We start from the raw sequence: 22,491 nt of genomic DNA on the forward strand, positions 1-22,491 counted from the left end.
CACAAAGCAAACTGACACACACCATGAACACATGGCCAGACTGCAAACTCGGAGCCAGGCCAAAGCCCAAGATGTTACACCTCAGCCATCTGCTCAGAACATTACATCACAGAACTCAGGAGGTTACAACGCAAAGGCTCAGAATGTTACAACACAGCCAACCCCCAGGAGGTTGCAGCACAGGACTCAGGATATCACTACAATAGAGCTCAGGATGTCATCACACAGCCCATTACCCAGGTCCTTACAACACAAAAGAACAATAGGCACACAGCCAGTACCTCAGCCACACAGGATGTGACAAAACAGCCAACTAATCTGCAAACATCAACTCCGTCAACTAATCAAGATGTTACAATGCAGCTAACCAATCCACCTACAGCAACAAAGCCAGCACTCCACACACCCTCACCAATATTTATAGAAAGATGGCAGCTCCAATCACGCTCTGCTCACACAAGCACAAAGCCGAATGCACCAGCCTGAAGATGGCGAGTGGGACCTTGTCAAAACATCTCCAAGATACTCTCAATCTTACATGGGAAAAGACCTGAATACGCCAAGACCTATATGTGTGTCTGTCTGTCTGTCTGTCTGTCTGTGTATTCTTTTCTATTGGAACTATGTTTTTTCTGGGTTTATTTCTGGCATGAGATGGCTATTCATAAAGCTACATGTCTAGGAATGTATTATTCCATGTCTCATGGTGATATAGTCAAGTCTAATTGATTGTTTGACTTGTTAAGAGCAATGGAAGTGCTAGTGAAAAACATATAGATACAGGTTTTTGTAACTGTCTGCATAGTTAACAATATTACATGCATTTAATGACATGTTTGTTAGGCTCTTATGTCAACTGTTGGAAGAGATCAAATTCATGTTACAGAGGTTTTAAACATGTCTTTTGCAAAGTCCATATCTCTATATAAGCATTTCCAAACCATTTACAATTAACTGTTCAAGTAATTTGTTTTGTTAGTGTTGCTTTCTATTTTACTGAAGGATTCTCCGGTCTAATCCCATCTTCCCATCACCATTTTTCCCTTGGTCATATAGCATAGTAGATATTTACCACAGTTGCAAAATGGATATTTTATTTGGAATTAACATTTTTAAAATGTGTGACTAAGAGATGGAGCATGCCAAATGTCAAAGGAATCAACTTTATGCTAAATCTCAGACTACTGATAACCATGGGGTTGTACTTCAAGTGCATGCTGGCTAATAAGATCATTAAAAGAAAGAACTGGAAGATCAAACAGTGAATTAATACCATGCTACATTTGAGTTTCAAGAGATAAATTGTGATCATATTTTTTAAATTTTTATAAATTGCAGACTCTTGATTCTAAAGTCAGCTCAAATAAGTTCACTGTTGTAATGAACATTTTAGGGTTCAATTTTAAAAGAAGCTTTTAGCACTTCAACCTTTCCAGACTTAATCCATCAAAAGTACTTTATGACTGCTTTTTTTTTGCATATAAAAAAATAAAGAACCCTTTTAAAACCCTGGTTGCTTTTAAGAGTCTCAGTAGGAGTAAAACTTTATGAAAGTCTGTTTTAAAATAAATAACACAGTAACTGCCATGCTGCATGGTTTTGAAGTTAAGCCATAAATTTTGTGGCAATTAAGTATAGCAGGATCCCTACCAGTGCTTTATAGCTTGTTCAGTATCACTGAACCATCAATGTGCTGATCTACCAATGACAAGCTTTATATTCCCTCAGGAATATTTTGGTAATGCAAGGAAACACTCTAAACACTCTAAGGAACATTGTGTTCCTTCTTCAGTAGATACTTAAATCAAAAATCTAGCTCCTTCTTTAAAATGGAGCTGCTGCTCTTTCATTTTCAATTCTCTTCTTATCTCCAGAGACAGAGATGGTCATTCCGTGATGGAATGGAATACCTTATTTCAAACTTTAAGGTGTACCCTACATTTTATGTAAAATCTATTTAATTATAATAATCTTTACTCAATCTTTAAAAGAACAACATAAAGAGGTAACTATGGCCTATTTCTCACAACAAGCAGAGGAGGGCTAAGGAATAGATTTCACTTATCATTTGTGTGCTTTATTTGCATCCTAAGTTTTTTTTCATTTCCACATGGAGTTTGAAAGTTTAGTTTAGTTTACTTTATTGTCATTGCACATAGTACAATGAAATTAAATGCCATCTTCAGTGTGCATTATAACTATAAAAATTAAAACACAAAAACATATTCTTCACATGCTATATAATTGAAATTGAAAACCCAATATTGCATTAATATTACACTATGCCATAGCCAGAGGTGGCATTCAGCAGGTTCTGACCAGTTCCGGAGAACCGGTAGTGGAAATTTTGAGTAGTTTGGAGAACCGGTAAATACCACTTCTGACTGGCCTTGCCTCCATCTATTCTCTGCCTTCCATGTCTCAGCTGATTGGGAGGAAATGGGGATTTTGCAGTATCCTTCCCCTGGAGTGGGGAGGGAATGGAGATTTTACTGTATCCTTCCCCCGGAATGGGGAGGGAATGGAGATTTTACAGTATCCTTCCCTTGCCACACCCACCAAGCCATGCCCACCAAGCCACACTCACAGAACAAATAGTAAAAAAAATTGAATCCCACAATTGACCATAGCATTCAATAAAGTTACTGCCCTGGGATAGATGCTGTTTTTCAGCCTATTTGTCCTTGTTGTTATTATCCTGTACCCTCTGCCAGATGGTAATAGTTCAAAAAAGGGTTCCCAGGATGAGATGGATCTTTAAGGATGTTTTGAAGTTTCTTAAGGCAGTGGGAGCTATAAAGCTCTTCCAAAGAGGGGAGAGGGCAACCAATGATCTTCTGGGCAATGGAGTGCTGTCCTATCTGCCACTGTGCAATTTCCAAACCATACACAGGTGCAGTAAGTTAAAATACTTCTATTTCTCTATGACTTGAAAGTTGAGCTTGTTCTGGATATAGATGGTAAGAGAAGTAATGGGAAAGAAGATACAGAGAACAACTTTTCTTTCTTATTTCTCAAATCCAATTGCCCCTTTGAAGGTTTTCGGTTTTTGCGGGGGAAACAGTCACATATTGGTGCTTAAGATATACTTTACAACATAATGTAGCATGTCTTTTAAATCTGGAAGTGTATTCCTGGGTTTTTATTTTTTTAATTTAGTCTTCACATCTGATTTCTGGAAATTGCTCATATGATTCAATAACACCAGTGAAAAGCTGTTGCAAAGACAAAGCATTTTGTAACATTTCAATGCAATGGTGTTGCTATAATTAATTTTGTCAGTGATTCCTTCCTTTAGCATTTAATAGTTACCTCTATGAGTCACAGGAACAGCATACCTTCCGGCATCTGAGTTTATAACTTTTTTAGTAATTTTATCCAGAATAATGGAAGAAAGGGATTTCCTCCTAAAATGAAATTGCAGCCGGGCTGACCTTGCCTTGTTATTTTATTTCATTGAAATCTGAAAAATGTTGAATTCTGGTCTCTGTTAAATTGCTTCCTTAAAATAGCCTGTCATCTCCTAAACTGCTTGTAAAAATAATATAATGTAACAATGACAAGTCTTCTTTTTTAATATGACATCTTTTCCTCAGAAATCTGGACTTCTACATTTTGCCTTAAAATCAGTTGTATGTGGGTACAAGGAATGCACATTGTCCCCCTTCAGCCTACACTTCACTTTTTATGTTATCCCTCAGGCAGCTGTTTTATTATGATACACTTATATTTTCAAGTATGCCAGGCTTATTTATTCAATTGTCATTTATTTTGGGATATTCCTGCTCCAGTTTCATCCACATCTGCTGGATATTGTCTGTGACATTTCCTTCTTTTCTTCCTTCCTTCCTTCCTTCCTTCCTTCCTTCCTTCCTTCCTTCCTTCTCCCTCCAGATTATACATATAATGCAACTTGGTGTAGAAAACAAGTCAATTAGACCAGCTTGTTTTTAGGCATAATTAAAAATAAGTATTTATAATTAACCTATTGGCACTTTTTTTATATTTGAATGCAAGTCTATTGTCTCTGGATCAATTCAAATGATTATAAAGACTTAAGAGCATCCTTTGTTCTGATCACAAAGAGCTTTGATATATTAAAGCTATTCCTTTATTCAGGACAAATTTTGTCATTTTTAGACTATTTCACATTCTTTGCATACTGATTGGTGACTGTACCTCTAAGTTCCTGCTTATTCCTTCTGTTCACAATAGATTACAATAAGACCTTTTTGTTTATTTCTTTGTTTATTTCATTTGTATGTCTACCTACATCAACATATGATTCAGGGTGGCTAACAATCCAAAGCATCAAGAATAACAAAACTAAATAAATAAATATAACAACCATCATCACAGGGCAAAGCATTAATGGTTTGAAATACTCCCTTGAAATCCTCTGAACGTAAATATCACTAAAAAACAAGCTTTTAGCAAATGGGGGGAAATGTATAGGAAGCATGAGAAAGGATCGGTTATGCTTAATTTTGCTTCTCAATCATCAGTGGTACTGAAAAGACAAAATCAGATCATCTTCAGCATGCTCTCCAATACCTTTATTATATAGCCATCCACATGATCCAATGATAGCTATTAAGTACACATAGTCCTCAACTTACAATAGTTTGTTTAGACACCGTCTGAAATTACAATAGCACTGAAAAAAGTGACTTATGACCATTTTTTACACTTACAATCATTGCAGCATCCTTGTGGTCACTAAATTCAGACACTTGGCAACTGATTAATATTTAGGACAGTTGCAGTGTCCTGGGATCATGTCATCACCTTTTACAAACAAAGTCAATGGAGAAGCCAGATTCACTTAACAACCATGTTATTAACAACTGCAGCGATTCACTTAATAACTGTGGTACAAAAGGTTTTAAACTGGGGCAAAACTCATGTTGCAAATGTCTCACTTAGGAACCAAAATTTTGGGCTCAATTGTGATCATAAGTTGAGGGCCACCTGTATGTTATTGTGTTTCCTCCAAGGAGAGTGGGAGAGAAGAGTCCAAAGTTAGAGGAGACTCCCATTCCAAAGCTTTGCAACTTTTGTGGAATGTGGGAACAGGGGAAGGAATAGTTTACTTTGTCTTCCTTTTAACTGTCTCTCCTTGGTTGTGGTGCATATTTCAGGAGTGTTTGACAGAGTTGTAGAAAGTCATAGAAGCTGTAGATCCAAGTCTTTCTTAATTCTTCCTGCAACTCGAATCACTTCTTCTTATCTCTTTTGGCAAGAATGTGAGAGCAAAAAAACCTCCTCAGGCATTTGAAAGGCAGTTTTTCTTTAAGATAGGAATTATTCCCCCCTCCTTTCATTCTTTAATGGGGAATTTGGACATTTCAAAAAGTTCATGAAACATCTCCCAGGGGCCTTTAGACCGCAAGACTACAGCCTTAATCAACCATCTTATGTTATTATCCATCCTAAACATAACTACTGAGCAAGGATACAGTTCTTGCATTTCTCATCCAGCAATATTCATATCAGAATCAGAGAGGGCAGTGAGCACATCTCAGGCAAATGAGATCAAAAGTTGCCAATAACTGGAAATTAGAGAAGAGATAAATCAATCTACAGTTTACAGTGAACTCTTTCCAACTATTATGTGACTTCAAGAAATAAAAATGTGATTGTGGCACTGATGTCTCAACAAGATGCTCTATTTACAGAGCTCTTACAAAATTGGGCTGATTTCCACAGCATATACAGTGTCTCTCTCTGGTTGTTATGTGTCCCTCCTAGAATATTTTAAACATCTCAACTCAGTCATTCGTTCATTCATGATCAAATGATCCCTGCATCCAAACGCAACAAATTATTCAGTCTTTGTTATTTGATCCAATGAATCCATGGTACAAACTTTGCTATGAGTCATAATCTGAAATGGTAATGGGTCTCATTCATCAGGCCCTTTCAGAGAGCAATCTATATTTTAAAGTGCTGTCTGCTTCCTAAGTGGCCGACTAAGACTTTCTTCTGCGTCACTACAGGAATATCTGTCCTTCTCTTCTTCAATGAGAGAAAGTTTCTTCCTGCAGCTCTTTGCAGTTTACTTCATACAACACAAAACTCTCTTAATGTACATTGCACAATCAGCCAGTAATTAACCAATTAGTCCACATGGCAATTGATTTGCCAAGAGTGTCTAGGCATGTTGTAAAATAGTTAATGAGCACAGTCTACAACAGGAAGAATAATTCAGTTTTGTTTTGTCAAAAATCAGTAAAGATCTATTTGAAAATAACTGGATATAGTTAATTGACAAGTTTAAATTATTGCAGTGCTAAAGAATTAACTTTTATCAGTGGGGGTTTAACAGTAGAATTAAATATACTGTATATACTCAAGTATAAGCCTAGTTTTTCAGCCCACTTTTTGGGCTGAAAAAAGCCGCCTCGGCTTATACTCGAGTCAGTGAAAAATTTGCCCGAAATGGAGGAGAAAAAGGGGCGGGGCCATGCCGCTGGGTGACACTCGTGAATGGCCCAGTGCCCCTGTGAGTTTCCCCTCCCTCTGTGTCAGTTTGCCGCGCAGCGCGCACCGCACCATCCCCCCTCCTCACCTTCTAATGTAATGCAGGGCTGTCTTACGATTCCCCTTCCTCCCCCTCCTGCCGCTCTGCAACGATGTCCCACCTCCTCCTTGTTATGGCAAGCAGCCACATAGTGATGTCCCACCTCCTCTGGTACAGTGATCCAATGATAGGAATCACTGTGCCGTGTGTCATAGGAGGCGGGACATCGCTCCCGCAGCTGCACGGGACATCATCATCACAGCGGGACATCAGCATCATGAGGTGAGTGAAGTATTTCATTGAATACACCACTAGTTTACTGTTTTTCTTTGAAATAAATATTCAAAAACATTATTGGTATCTATTTTTATTTTTAAAATTTACCGGTAGCTGCTGCATTTCCCACCCTAGGCTTATACTCGAGTCAATAACTTTTCCAGTTTTTTGTGGTAAAATTAGGTGCCTCGGCTTATATTCGGGTCGGCCTATACTCGAGTATATACGGTACTCAACTGAGTTGCATTTAATTGGACTAATATAAGTACAGTGAATATGAGTAAATACAGGTAGTCCTCGACTTACAACCACAATTAAGCTCAAAATGTCTGTTGCTACAAAATACAGTTGCTAAGTGAGTTCTGGACCATTTCACAACCTTTCTTGCCATAGTTATTAAGTGAATCAGTACTTTTCTTAAGTTAGCAACATGATTTTTAAATGTATCTGGCTTCCCCATTGACATTGCTTGTTAGAAGGTCTCAGAGGTGATCACATCACCCCAGGACACAGCAACAAAGGTGCCAGTTTCCAAGCATCTGAATCAGTGGTGAAATTCATTTTTTTTTACTATTGGTTCGTGGGTGTGGCTTGGTGGGCATGGCAGGGGAAGGATACTACAAAATCTCAATTTCCTCCCCTCTCCTGGGGGAAGGATATTGCAAAATCTCCATTCCCGCACCGCTCTGGGGCCAGCCAGAGGGGGCATTTGCCAGTTCTCCGAACTACTCAAACTTTCCGCTACTGGTTCTCCAGAACCTGTCAGAACCTGCTGGATTTCACCCCTGATCTGAATTTTGATCATGTGACCATGGGGATGTCATTGTAACTTCAAAAGCTCACTAAAGCAATGGCTGTAAGTCGAAGACCGCCTGTTATATAAAACTATACTCCCTGTCCATCTTCCCAGAATGTATCAAAAGCATGTGATTTTTTTTTTTTACTTAATTCTGCATAGGGACAAAATGCTTAATAAGTATCTAGCAATTGTGGGATTTATTTGTTTCATCTGAAATTACTTAGAGAGCACACCAACCAACTAGACACTGATTTTCTCCTGTCTGTTTCCCTTTGGATATAGTGTGCAAAGTGTAAGGCAGTGAAAGGAAGCAGTGCATAATGACAAATTATAATATGGTCATGGAACAATTCAAGTCCTTGCTCTCCTTCCAAACTCCCTTTCCCAAATGGAAGTCATCCCTGTGTATCAAGCTATCCCTGGGGCATCAGTGTATTATACTTTCGTAGATATAATACAGGATACAATATGATTATTAGCAGAAATATTCAAAATTTCATTTTTAATGACTATATAGTACATTGAGCTGGATTAGGGACGCAATAAATTGTACCATTTTCAGGTGACCTCCAAGAGATTTTTCACATTATGCAGTCTTTCTTAAGAATTCTCTTCCAAGAAAAGAAAAGAAAAAGATTTCTCCATTAGTTTAAGTTTCCTAAAGAATGCTTGACATTATATCCTTCAGGGAACTTACCCAGCCTACACACAAAGAGGAACACTGAATTCATTTGCTCTGAACTATTTTTGGAATTGTTAAGGTTGTGTGAAATAAACAGCATTACATTATCCTTTTGCCACATGGCTCTAATTGTAATAGAATGAAAATCTATTTTGGTGAGACAGTCAGTCCCCATGGGTGCGAGAAGTTCACGACCAACCACCTTGCTGAGAATTGAACAGCTAATCTCATGATGGATGGAGTTTGTTGGGTGCATATTTTATCTGCCTACAGTTATGTAGTTGAACAATTTATTTCATAAGAAAAGAATTTCAGTTGGCTTCTAGAGAATTAAAAATAGGCATAAGGAAAGAAATCTTTGAGCTCTAACTATGTTGTTTTGTATAGAAAGTTCTGCTGAAGCAAGGATAGTACATTGCAATGCAAACAGAAACTATATAAAAATATGAAACTATTTCAACATAACTTCTACAGGTAGTCCTTGTGAAAAGTCCGCTTGTACAGCAATCATTTGAACTTACAATAGCACTGGACAAGGACACTTACAACAGGTCCTCGTACCGTAGTTGTGACTGGCATTGTATCCCTGTGGTCACATGATTGTGGTTTAGGTGCTCAGCAACTGCTCATAATTACAACATTGTCCCACAACTTCCATTTGCAACCTTCACTGCTGGCTTTTGATAAGCAGAGTCAATGGTGGTTATTCAATTTGTTCCTATTAGTTTGGTCTTCTTTATATTTAATTTTACTCCATTGTCTTGCACTTTGCTCCTTGATGTATATCACTAGGGCTTGTAGATCTCTTGTATTTTCAATTATCAGGGTATATTATCAGCCTAAAAAAAGGTTACTGATATTTCTTCCTCCAATTTTAAATCCATACTCATTTTCCAATCCAGCTGCCCTTAATTTATATTCAGCATATAAATTTACAGACGTCACACTTCTTTGCCAACCTGGAGCCAGTCTGTTTTGCCATGTTGTGTCTATTCTGTGCCTTCCTAACCAGCATTTAAGTTTCTCATGAGGATAGTGAGATCTTCTGTGATTCCCATTTTTCTGAACACCTCCCACAACTTGACATGATTGACATAATCAGGTTGTTAGTTGTTAAAGTCCATAATCACGTCTCTGGAATTTTTTTTTTACTTTCTAAATTATCCAGAGTGTATCAGCAGCAATATCCCATGTTCCTCAGACTTTTCTGAAGCAGCTTGAACACCTGCCATTTCCTTTTCCACGTGGGGCTCTAAAAAGCATTATTTTGTTATAATTAAGTCATCCTCTTTCATTCTCCACATACTTGATAGATGGAATTCAAATCAAAGCAGCAAAATTTACTATTTTTTCATCTCTGAACTGAGTTTGACACCAATACTTCTATAATATTTGAATTCTTAACAGCATTTGTAACAGTTTTAAAGTAGTAAAATGGACACATATTCAGGATTTGGCATTCCTTTTCTCCTTCTTAATACAAAACATGAATTAAAAAATACTGATCTATGTGGCTTATCAGCATATATAGTTTACATTCTGAATTAATAATGAATTATTGATGATTTTCTAAAATAATGTTGTAGTGCACATAACAACTTAGTATGCTTCAAATGAAGTGTGGCTACAGCTCCCAGATTTTCCATGCGCAAATGCCCCAATCGACTCAAATATCGGTAAGGAAAGTGGGCAGGCAGGTGAGCCCTCTTGATCACCATACCAGAATGGTACCTGGGGCGTATCGGTCGTATCCCACCACTGCTGTGCATTCAACTGCAAATGGGCTCTTCCAGAACTCCATCCCACATATGCTCAAAGAGATGGGAATCTGGAGTTGCACCTTCCTATTGACAGTCCCTGTATTAAGGAATATTCTGCCCTTGAGCTCAGAGACACCTGACCTCACATGTTGAAAAGCACTGATTTTCTTCAACTGTATATTTGGTCCTAGACAATGGAGTTGGGATGCATCCGTAATTTTTTCAGTATCGTGTTATATTGTTATGCGTTGTGATGACTTTGATTTTTCTATGATTTAAATCATCTTGACTTTGTAGAAATAGGAAAAGTTTGTTGTTAATCAACATACTGCAACTAATAACTGGCCAGCAGGAATCAACATATTCCTGGGCCATCATCTAATGAAATTACCACTCAACCACCCAGTGGCATGACATGGAAATAAGAGTGGAATCTGAAAGTACATGATGGGCTTAATGGGTGGAGTGGGGGAGAAGGCTGTCAAATCAAGATAGAGATCATAGTTATGTCATTTAACCCCCTCCCTTTTACATATATTTATATCATGTATGTAACACATGTTGAAAATGAGTGCACAGTAGTGGTTATGGTCTTGATTTTTTTAAAAAATCTTCTTCCCTTCTTGCAGACTCTCCTTTACAGCATTCTTATCAAAATGAAATAAATAAATCTGGGTTGGTCAGTGCCTGGATGGGAGACTGCATGTTAACCTATGTACTTTAGTTTGGTTTAAAATCAGTGCTAAAATAATAAATGTAATTAATAAATAAAATAGCAAATATAGTCATAATAGGGAGTGTGATGTTCAGTGGGCCTGAGCAGAATCCAAATTCTAGAACTAGTGACTAATTAACATTAGGGTATCGAAATGCAATGTTTAGAGCAAGTGAGCTGGTATGAATATGGGAATGTTTAAAATGCTCCAGTTCCAACTTTTTCCATGTAAAAAATACTTCCCTTTATAAGAATCCTATGCTTGCTACGTGTTATTAAGAGAACATCGGGGGAAAAACTCACATATTGAGCTTTGCTAGTTTCTGTTCCAGCCTTTTCACTATCAAATTGAGTTAGTTATATTCTAAGGCTGAGTTTAAAACACACACATGGAAAGTTATAGGAGATTTTAGGTTCAGAATTAATGGATATGGGTCAGGAGATAAAAAGATGCACTCGAAATTCCCAGTTCGTCTTTTCTTTTTACCTCTGCTTGTTTCCACTGAGATTCATCCCAATACCTGAAATTTCCACTTGTACAATCACCCTACTGCAAAATGTTTCATCAGAAGAACAAAAAATAACATTATCAAAGGGCTTCTAAAGAAAACAGTGTTGACTTTCTAGTGGAGGCAGAAGCCTGTTATTACCATCAAATTCAGTTACATTCCATTTCCTAATCTTGACCCCTTGGTAATAATTTTTTTCTCTGCCTCATCCTGTTCAATAAAAATGGCATGTTTCAAAGATTAAGAATATATTTATTATTTTAATAAGTCTCTGATGGCCACTTATTTTCTTGGTCAGTTTGAATGGATAAAACTGTCTTGTCCAAGACCCAGCCCTGGTGCTGAGAAAGAGAATATAGGATTCAATAGTGATAAGAGTATAATTTTAAAATCTTGACTGAAAGTGTATACAAAGGGACCTGGTGGCTCAGTGGCTAAGACACTGAGTTTGTCGATCACAAAGGTTGCCGGTTCGGCCATTTGAATCCCTAGAGCTGCAAAACGGAGTGAGCTCCCGTTACTTGTCCCAGCTTCTGCCAACCTAGCAGTTCGAAAGCATATAAAAATACAAGTGGAAAAATAGGGACCACTTTGGTGGGAAGGTAACAGTGTTTCATGCACCTTTGGTGTTTAGTCATGCTGGCCACATGACCACGGATATGTCTTTGGACAGCACTGGCTCTTTGGCTTTGAAATGGAGATGAGCACTGCCCCCTAGAGTTGGGAATGACTAGCACATATATGCGGGGGGAACCTTTACCTTTAAGTGTATACAAAATTTGTACATCAACTCTTTTATTACCAATAATTGCCCCACTGCAAAAGAATAATCCACATTAAGATATATTTATATTTTAGAGGATAGCCCTAAATAATAAAGTTGCATAATGCAGCAACTCAAAAAGAAAAACTTTAATTAGACAGAAACATTTCTATCTATTATTTTTTTACAACCATTAGACAACAGGACCTGTCATACAGTAATATGGCTTTGTCCATTCAGCATGTGAATTAATTAATACCTAACATATCATCATTCCTCACTAATTCCACTTTGAATTTTAACACAATGCATTTACAAAAGATGCTTGGAATATGCCAGATCATCTTCTATTTCATGTGGCAGTTCTTTGCAAGTATCTGTGACAGTTCATAGCTGTATATTTGTATGATTTGTGGTTGTGGGTGCTTTTGGTAAATATGCATTTCTTCATAAAATAAGTGTAATCTCAATTCATGGGGAAATTAAAGAGATAATTCCTTTGACTTTATATTGCTGAAGAAAAAAAATTGTATCATAGTTAGCAGTTTTATTACAACCTGCCAAAGTAAAGTAAAAGTCACATTTATTTATTTTATTTTATTTTAGCCTATTTATTTTTATCTTGCCCTTATTGTTTTCATAAATAACTCAAAAGGATGAACATATTTAATATTTCCTCCTCCTCCTATTTCCCCCATAACCACAACTTTATTAGAGGGATCGATCTGAGAGACAATGACTTGCTCAAAGTCATCTACCCAGTTTTCATGCTTAAGGTTGGACTAGAACTCACAGTCTCCTAGTTTCTAGCTTGATGTCCTAACCACTACACCAAACTTGCTCTCATTTGATTATATTTTCTTTGATATGTTTAAGAGGAAGCAATATATAATATTTGTTTGCTTTCTGGGATTCAGATGTAATTCCAAAAGCTCAAGAATGTTCAATAAAAGTAATAGTCTATTGGCTTTCTGAGTGCACAAACACAAGTACAAACATGTCTTTTTTTGCCATGCTTCCATGATTCATATGAATCAAACAAGCTTAAGGGGTCCAGGGCTGTCCTTGTATCCTAGCAGTTTCCACTTATTTTGACACCCTCCAAAGAAAATGGGAGTTTTTGTCAACTTGGAGAGAAGTAAGATGATGGGCCCTGGATGGAAACAGAGGCAACAGAAGAAGGGTAGGGATCAACAGAGGGTACATGAATTTCATACATATAGTGTCTTCTATCTCAAGAATAAGCAGCTTAAGACCTATAAGAGTATTCAAAAGTTTAAATTAACTGGCAGTATCCCATTCTAGATGTATTTATGAATGTGTGAGTTTTGTGCCCAAAATATATAATCTAGGAGTTCTGTGCAAGCCCTTTTGAAATGAATCAAGTAGTATGTAAGATCAGGTAGTCCAGAGGTCTTCAAACTTGGCAACTTTAAGACTTGTGGGCTTCAACTCCCAGAATCTCCAGCCAGCATAGCTAGGAGGTAAAGACCACAAGTGTTAAAGTTGCCAAGTTTGGGGACCTCTGGGGTAGTCTAATGTGCTGCTTCATCTCAGCAGTCTTGTAGACAGATACTTTCTATTGTTTTTTATGTTCTCACCCATAAAATAAATAAAATGATCAAACTACATAGGTATAAAATATTTCAATTTATTTTTCCCCCTCAGACTGAGTCTGAGACCTTACAAGGACATGTGGAAGGACAGCCTGGGAGCAACGAAAGAGATGATGAGCCAACTCGTCATGTTTTCTCTTTCTCCTGGTTGAACTCATTGAATGAATGATGACTCTTCGTCCAGATGGCATCTGGTGAACTCAATAGCAGGAAATAACAACAAAGAACACATTGAAAATAATCGCGGATCAGATTTTATTTAAGGACTTCATTTTGAAAATCATCATATTGGATCTGACTTTTGTACAATTTGAGCAGGGTGCTAGTGGGGAAGAAAGAGTAGGAGTGTCATGAACCATTTGAATGCCAAATTCATACACATTTTTGAACTCATGGCAAATATCAAATGATAACAATACTTGTACAGTTTGCTTCTAGGCACTGGGATTTGGACATAAGGCGCTATAGTATTTCTAATAGCTAATCTGGGTTATGCCCAAATTATTATATGAATGTGGCAAATGCCCCTACTTATATTCAAATAAAATTAAAATCAGAAAGAAGGAAGGAATTGAAAATAATAATATATTTACAAGTAAGCTAAAAACCAAACTAAAATGAAAGTAAAAATTCATTATGCACATTTGTAAATGCCTTAGGCATACTCTTAGTTTTATGTTTGTACTATCATTTCTCCACTAAAGATATTGTTGTTAATAAATTTCTCATTATTTGGAAGTTTCTTCACTTGCCTGTTTTTGTAATTGAATTTGGTAACCCTGAAATTAAAATATTTATTAAAGTATTCATAGATCATTTAGCTCATAGAATACTACTGCATACATATAAATTTAACAAACCTTACAATAGTTTTAACAAGATAAAAAAGGCAACTATTGGGAACAATAACAAAAGAAAAAGATAATTAAAATAGATGAAAAGTATAATGGAACAGAAATATTTTTATCTATTATTTCAGCTTGGGCACAGCTAGTATAATGTTCTTCAGCGCAGAATCCAAGATTCAGAATGTTACTACAAGCTCTCTTACACAAAAAGATGGGATATATAACTGGACATTTACAGAACATTAAAAAAATGACATTTATAAGCAAAATCACCAAAATTAATGATGCACTAATTTTTTTGATGACATTTGGATTTCAGTTGTGTTTTTTAAAATCAGAATTCCCTATAAACTGTTAGAAAGCTGGTTTTGAATTGTTGGAATTTTCAAAGTAATTTTTTCATATAGTATAAAGATTCAAATCAATGTTCAAAATCTTTCCAACAATGATGGTATATAATGGAATATCCTTAATTGTGACCTAATTGTTGGGATTATGTTATTTTTAATTCATAGACTTTATGTTACAACTAAGTTGAATTCTCATTTTCTACATCAACAATGAACTAAAATGTCCCACACTGAGAATCTATGGCCCTCTAAATATTGGGTGTCAACTTCCATCCTCTCTAGCTTGATTAAACAATGATAATGGATTATGTGAACTGTGTTTAAAATCAGCTACAGTGCAACAAGTACCTATATGTATGCCACCAATGATTCCTTAGCATTTTAAATATATATATATCTTTCAAGGCTTCCATAACTTTTAGTGCAACATCATGGAACCTCTTTAGTGAGTAGTAGCCCAAATATTTTTCCTGTCTGTGTGCAACCTATTCATCCATCAAGAAGAAAAAGAAGAAATATTTGATTTAAATTTTCCTTTCCCTTTTGATAAAAATAATGACTTCCTGCTGAGAATTGCCTACATTTATTCATTCATGCCACCTGTCAATCTAAATTTCATTTTAACATATCACAGTGATGCTAAAAATCAAAAAGACTGCACATTTCTTTTTGAGAACATCCGAATATATGGGGGAAGGGGGTGAGTTTGATGACGTACAAAGAAAAGAACATCTTGGTTCTTCCTGTGTCTTCTGCCAAATATTAGTGTATCTGTTTTGCAGCACTGACACAGAGCTAAGCCTACATGTAATTCAGACTATCTTAGACTTAGATGTAATGAGAAAAGACTCAGAAGCAGGTGTGGTTTTAGGAAGAGTGGAAAAATATTTGTTATGCATGCAAAAGTTTGTAGATTCAACTCATAGCCTCCTTACGTAGACTTGGAGTAAATTCTCATTGAAACTTTGGACAGGGCCTATCAAATGTAGAGTGGGTAATAAGTATGCAGGACACCAAGGTAAACTTGTTAAAAGCCCCCTCTGTCATGCAAGGCATGCCCCTATCCATAACAGCCATTTATAATGGACTGGAGAAAGAGAAGAGGAAGATCACCCATCTGCTTCTTCATTGCCACTATGTAATGTTACAGTATGTGAGAATGACGGGAGGAAGGCCCACTGTCTAGTTAACAGAATGATAAATGGAATCTGAGTCTGAATGTACACTTCAAAATTAGGAAGGACCCCTTCTCAGAGTCTTTCTTCACAGAATCCCCCCCTTCCACTTCATCAGAGAGTTGTCGAGGCTGCAACTCTTCCAATTGTTTCCCAAGGTTGTTCCACATACCAGTATGCTCTGCTACAGTAGACTTCATGCCTAAAATGATCTCTCATCCTACTTGACTTTCTACAATCATGCTGCTCTCACCGCAAGTCCCCCATGAACATACTAAGCCAGCAGAAATATATTCTTTCAAGCATACAGTATCTACAAAAATCTGAAAGATTACTACCAGTATGTGAATCAGAAAACTGACACTGCTGCTCTCTAGTGATTATCCAGATTTTTGTAGCCCACATATAGTGGTTATTAGTTGCATAACATACTGGTATGTTTCCATGTTAATGGGGCAAGGAGTGACAAGCTGAACCTAAGTAAACCTCCTGTACCCACAGATCCCAAGGAATATGCTTCCAGTATTTTCATTATATTTGCCACTGAGTGTTGACCGTCATTCCAAAGGCACTGTTGGTTGGAAATATCCCTATGGAAGGGCATCATGTTGACAGTTTATTTTTACTTTTTTATTTTAATTGATTTGACTCCAAATAACTTTGGTTGTGTCACAATATATCAGACAAAACCATTGAAGTCCCAGTTGTTCCCAAGTTCTTGAGTTAGGGTAGTTGGAACCAATTGTGAGTGTTGTTTTTGACCAGTTCACCATCTTGCTTTTTACCTGCTTTCTTCTTTATTTTCTGGTAACTTGTTTTTGGATTATAATCCATTTTATTCTTTTGGTTATGAGAACTGCCCCAAGATATTTGGAATCAAATGGAAAAAATTAAACTGAATAAATTAAGCTGACAGGTCTTTTCTTTTAGATTTTTCTTGAACTGCTGATCCCCACTTACAGAAATTATAACTCATAGAAATTCAAGACACAATTCTGAGAGTTGCAGTTCCAGTCTTTCGATATTTGGGGACTATTACTGTAGAAGAGACACAATGTCAGAAGGAGATGTCCAGTGCCTGGGAATTAAAACCTCTTGCTGATTCAGAAGCGGATAATAAGATCTTTGAGGCTAGTAGTCTTAACATCATTGATCTAGAGAATATCTGGATATTATGAGGCTGGAAGAGCTATTTATTCCTTTCAGGTTTGCTTGGCTTGCTGTATATATCGGCTAGATCTTCTATTGAAAAACATATTTAAGGCACACCAAGAAGCTTATTATTCAACAAGAGCACATGCAGACATCCAGAATCATCTGCTTAACTTTTTTTTATCACTGACAGTCTCTCCCAAAACTCAGTTTTGTCCTCATCTTCACAATCTCCGTCATTTAATCTTCCTCACAAATTGGTGGTGTAAATTAAGCTGATAAACAGTAGACTGGTTGATACCCACTTTCTGCTAGTCCCCACTCTACCTTTTTAAATGACTATATCTCACTGGCTTAAATATTGGGGTGGAAGAAAACATTCTCTGTAATGGATGGACGTCTTTAAAAGATGACAGTCGTTCATTTGGGCTGGTTTTGAATTAGCCACCATCTTGGCCACCACTATGGTTTCTAGAGAAGTATTCCACTTTCAAAAATGTCTGAGAATTATGGAAGGAGTTCTGTTCCATTGTCTTAGTTTTCTCTTCTAAACATTCCTTGTGTCTAAATATGGACACAAAATAAGACACTTTGCAAAGTCTTTGATGTGAGAAATAATTCAGCAGTTCACTCAAACACCTATATTTTAGCTGCTAATCTCTTTGGGGAGGACTTCTAACAAAAAACCCTACTCTCATCCCATTCCAGCCCCAAAATATGACACATTTCTTTCATAGTTTAGTTTCTTTCAAAGATCTTTCATAGATACTCTATCCTCAAAAACCTGTAAGCAAAACTCTGATGAATAATGATGGAAAAGGTTTGAAGGATGTTGGCCTTGTTATTAACAAGAATGCTTGGTTTTCTACATAGTTTGAAAGGTAGATCTAAGAATATACGGTATCATTTTTTTAATTATCTGAGGTGACAATAAACACTACTTGTATTCCTGTAATGCCAACATATACTGAAAGGAAGGGGAGGAAAGCTTGACTAATATATTTCACCTGGAAATCCAGCTTTTGGTTGGATTGTAGTTAACTGAGTTAACTGGGACAGAGCACCAAAACAGTTGTTGCCTGGGGACAGAATAGGCAGATGGATTCACCAAATGGCAACTTTGCACATGCTTTATTCTGGAACAAATGTAGGCTGCAAAGAATTCCTTGAAATGTAAGGTAGGAAGAACAACCAGAAATTCTCTCTTATCAATTCCAAGATGACAAAAGTGACAGCTTTCTCTTCTAAATTATTTTGTTGAATCTGGAACCTTTATCCTTCTACCCAAAATCTATAGAGCTCATTGCACTTGTCCAATGCAGCTCCCCATTTTTAATTACTTGTATATGAGCTAATCTGGAGTTGATATTCTAACAGGTGTCAGGCAGATTAAAAATTGAAATCATCCTCTTTTCATACGAGGTTGTTAATATCTCCCATTGTCCTCAACTACCTATGGTTAAAGGGAGTTATAGTCTTTTGTTCCCTGTTGGGCACCAGTTTGGAGAGTTTTATATCCCCCCCCCCCCGCCTTTTCCCATTTCAACATCATTTCTTCCCTAAGGCAAATTGAACCTTGGCTGGATGGGTGTACAACCATTGTCCTCCACGCTGGGATTCTGTGCGTGTCAGTGTGTTTTTCTACCCCATATTCCTCCGTTAATCCATTTACCAACCTCACCCCGCCCCATCGAAGATCTCCAACCTTCCATTTTTTCTGAAATTTGACGTGCCGGCAGGCAAGGAAGTGTATGCAAACCAACGTTCCTTTGCAGCTTTTATTAAAAATATAGAGAGATATTATATAGATATAGATAGATATTAAACGTTCTCTTACACAACCAAGTTGACCGAGCGCTGAAAATATGTTTTATTTGTGGAAAGAAATGTTTACAAAGAAAAGACAAAGAGGAGTGAAATCGAAATAGCTGAGTACAGACAGGCTCCGGCCCCCTTCCCCGCCCACCAACCCCAGAAGACGCTTCTCGTCCTTCACCTGCTTCCGATGGCCAGACCAACGGACCCCCACCCTGGAACGCCTAACCCTGAACCTTGCCTGGGCCAGGGCGGGTGAGAAAAGAAAAGAAAAAGAAGTTACAAATGACGACACTTGGGTACGACGCCGGACATGCTATTCAAGGCTACTTCGAGAAAGCTTTCGAATAAAAGGAGGGGGGAAGGGAAAGGGCGCGAGGGAGCGGTGGTGAGTAGATCTAGGTCGAAGGGGCTGTGCTAACTGGAGGAGCTCTTTGGTCGGGGCCAGGCAAAGGAGAGCGCTTCATTTCCCGATGATTTCCATCAGTTTCCTGTTACTATGAGCCTGCTGCGCCAGCTGCTCCGCTCTGGCCATCTCCAAGACTTCTCGGAGGAGATGGAAAGTCAGATCCAAGGAGATCGGCGGCTCCTCGGATCGTTTCTCCTTCTCCGTGGCCTGTAGGTGAGTGCCGTCGTCTTCGCCGTCCCAGGAGTCGGGGGCGCCCTCTAACGAGCGTTCTTGGAAGTGCTGCAGCTGCTGCAGCTGTTGGACGACGGCTCGGAAAAAGTTGCCCGCGGATGCCGACGTAGCCAGGTGGCTGCTGCTGGTGCTCGTGCTGGTAGTGGAGGAGAAGGATCCGGCGGCGGCGGCGGCGGGAGCAGCGGGATTCTTACGAAGGCTGCCCAAGCGCAGGAAATACTCTTCTCCCATGCGGAGCAATATGGGGAGCGATTGGGGTTGTTCTTGGAAATCTAGCTGCTGCAGAGCGCTACTGGCGGCGGGAGCGGCCGGGGCTCCCTTGCTGAGGGTTCTGCACTCATGGCAGGGCTGGAGAGCAACCAATAAGATCCCAGTAGAGACAAGCAGCTGGATCTTCATGATTCAGGACGGCCGGATCTGAAAATGTAACAGGAGGGTTGGTGGGAAAAGGCACAACTGTCTATCAAAGAACTGAAGGGGGGGGGGGATTTGCTGTCCGTGCAATGTACTGTCCGAGGTGCTTAACTCTTTCAAGCAATCCTCGCGAAGACTCTTAACGAACCGAGAACACAATCAGACTTTTGCCCGGAACGGTCAACCCAAATCATTTTCCCCCTCGAACTTAACCGCGAGAAGGATTTGCATTCTTTCTCTGGGTGAAGAGCCGCCTGAAACCCACCCGCTCTTCCTTATTAAAGGTCAGAACAGACCGAGTAGTATTTAATTTACATAGTAAATCGCTATATTGGGGACTTCCTATAAATCACCAAACTTAATCTTTTAAAACAGTGAACATTGTCTTACCAAACGATGTCTTTTCCCTCCTCCTCCCTTATCACCACAGTTATGACATGATCTCAATACAGCGATGTTTCTTAGACCATACTACATACTTCCATCGCAATCCACAAACATGCACACCCATGCACACGGCTTCCTGAGAAAAGTTTGCAACCCGTGCTTGCATCTGCCTCTTCCCTACCTTAAGAGATACCGACGGAGCAGTCTGTGAGAAGTAGAGTCAGTCAGTGGTCGGTGCCCACTTTTTCTCTCTCTTTCCTTCTTGGGATGTGTACCTAACGTCTCCTGCCTGTCCTGGTGATCCGTTGGTGTCCTAATCAGAGTCTGGCTGTGATTTTTATAGGTTAGACCCTGTTCTGGAATCACGCAGCCCTCGCCTAATAAGCTGACGCTTCCTTGACAGCTCGCTTGCGTGCCCCGATCCACTGCTGAATCAATCATGGGGGCCTCTCCATAGCAGCGGTGGGCAACGTCCTGCAATCACAACCCCAAGTCTCACATCCAATTATAACAAGAGATATTTATTGCTTCGTTAGTGACGTCAGCAAAGCCTGCGGTTGGGAATTATCAGCGGGACACTCTTTCCCATTGACAAAAACCCTTGAATGAAGAGTTCCCAAACTGGGGGGGGGAGGGGAGGACAGAACAGAACATCAGCAAGCACCACCTCCTACAATCCCCAGTCAAGATGGTCAAAACTTTCCACTTTGTTTGTTCTAAGGAAACCGTAATTCAAGGAAATCAAAGCATGGTAACAAGTCGTTCCTAGGAGAACTTCTAAAAGTAAGTCTTGTTTTATTGCCAACAAAGCCATTCTTTCTACTTTCCTCATTTGCAGGATAGAGTAACCACAGAATTTCTAACATTCAAGGGCATAAATAACATCTTAAAAATTGAGTACACTTGCCACTGGATTTTGCTATTGGTATAGGAGAAGAATTCAAATGAAAAACTGACATCAGGGGAAAGAATCAGGTAAAGCAAGCATATGCAACACAGCTTTCTCTCCTGCTTTGTTTTTAACAGGGGGGAGAGGACTTATATGGTAAAGAGTGATAAAGTATTCTCTTAAAATATATGGTGAAGTTGACAACTTTGCTAGTCCTAACCTTCTTTGGGAGCATAAAATCCCAATTGAACTTTCTCTGCTGAATAACTTGGAGTGTGGCATGAAAGAGTTCCAAAGACATTATAAGGAGGTGAAAGTCCAGCCCATACACAGCCCATCTGGCTAGCTAAAACACACACAAAGGGGAAGGGAGAAATCAAATTGTTGGGGTTTTTTTGCCATACTATGGCAAATACAGTGCTATACTTCCATACACAGTGGATCCAATTTAAAGTGTGCTGTTGGACTTATTGGAACTAGATTTGGTGGCCTTTGCTTTCTTTTCAGTAGCTGAAAGTCTGATACACAGCATACAGCTGAATCTACATAGGGCTACACTCTGTTCTTTCTACACTCTGATAGCCTTTGAAATGATCACTGGCTTTTATCTCTGGCATGCAGGAAAACAGTAATGCTGGGAGTAATCCTACCTCAAATTTCCTTTGAGCTGGGTAACTTGATATAGCTGAATGGCCCTTTTGATTTTACTGGCCTCTCCCTTTGCCTGCTTGTATGTAAAGTTAAGTCTTCTGTAAGGACACTTGAACTCCTATTGACTTCATAGGGACAACCAAGTAATTTTATTGTTACCAATAAATGAGAATAGTTGTAGCTCAGGGTTGAAATGAATGGGACAATGAAACATCTGCAAGAAAACAAGAAAGCTCAGAGAACACCAAGGACCCTTCAGTTTTCTTGTTAGGAATAGAGAAATGGTTTGCTATTAACTTCTGAGATTTTTGTTTGTTTGTTAGATTTATTTGCTGCCCATCTCACCTCAATATTTTTTCACCTTCCCAGCCTAATTATTACCTGTAGAATTACTTGGTCTCCCACCAAGTACTAATCAGGCATTATTTTGTATATCCTCTGTACAAGGAGTTAGGAAGCAAGTTGATCTGAATTCGTTCTTTAATTTTAATTTTTTATTTACCCTTGATTCTACTGAATGTCACCCT

The 22,491-nt window shown here is 38.4% G+C and overlaps 2 protein-coding genes across 2 annotated transcripts in view; one reads left to right on the forward strand and one right to left on the reverse strand.

Annotated features, from left to right (window-relative positions):
• The window catches only part of TRIM55 (tripartite motif containing 55), a 47,209-nt gene extending 33,397 nt beyond the window's left edge, over positions 1-13,812 (forward strand). Inside the window, exon 10 of the mRNA XM_032223122.1 lies at positions 13,696-13,812. Within this exon, the coding sequence (XP_032079013.1) occupies positions 13,696-13,812 (117 nt within the window). The remainder of the gene's footprint in view (positions 1-13,695) is intronic.
• Positions 13,813-19,446: 5,634 nt separating this feature from the next.
• CRH (corticotropin releasing hormone) lies at positions 19,447-20,022 on the reverse strand. Its single transcript, XM_032222428.1, has one exon. It carries the CDS (start codon positions 20,020-20,022, stop codon positions 19,447-19,449), a length of 576 nt encoding a protein of 191 aa, XP_032078319.1.
• Positions 20,023-22,491: the final 2,469 nt, after the last annotated feature.

This window comes from Thamnophis elegans, chromosome 8 (genome assembly GCF_009769535.1).
Source record: "Thamnophis elegans isolate rThaEle1 chromosome 8, rThaEle1.pri, whole genome shotgun sequence".
Taxonomy (NCBI): Eukaryota; Metazoa; Chordata; class Lepidosauria; order Squamata; family Colubridae; genus Thamnophis; species Thamnophis elegans.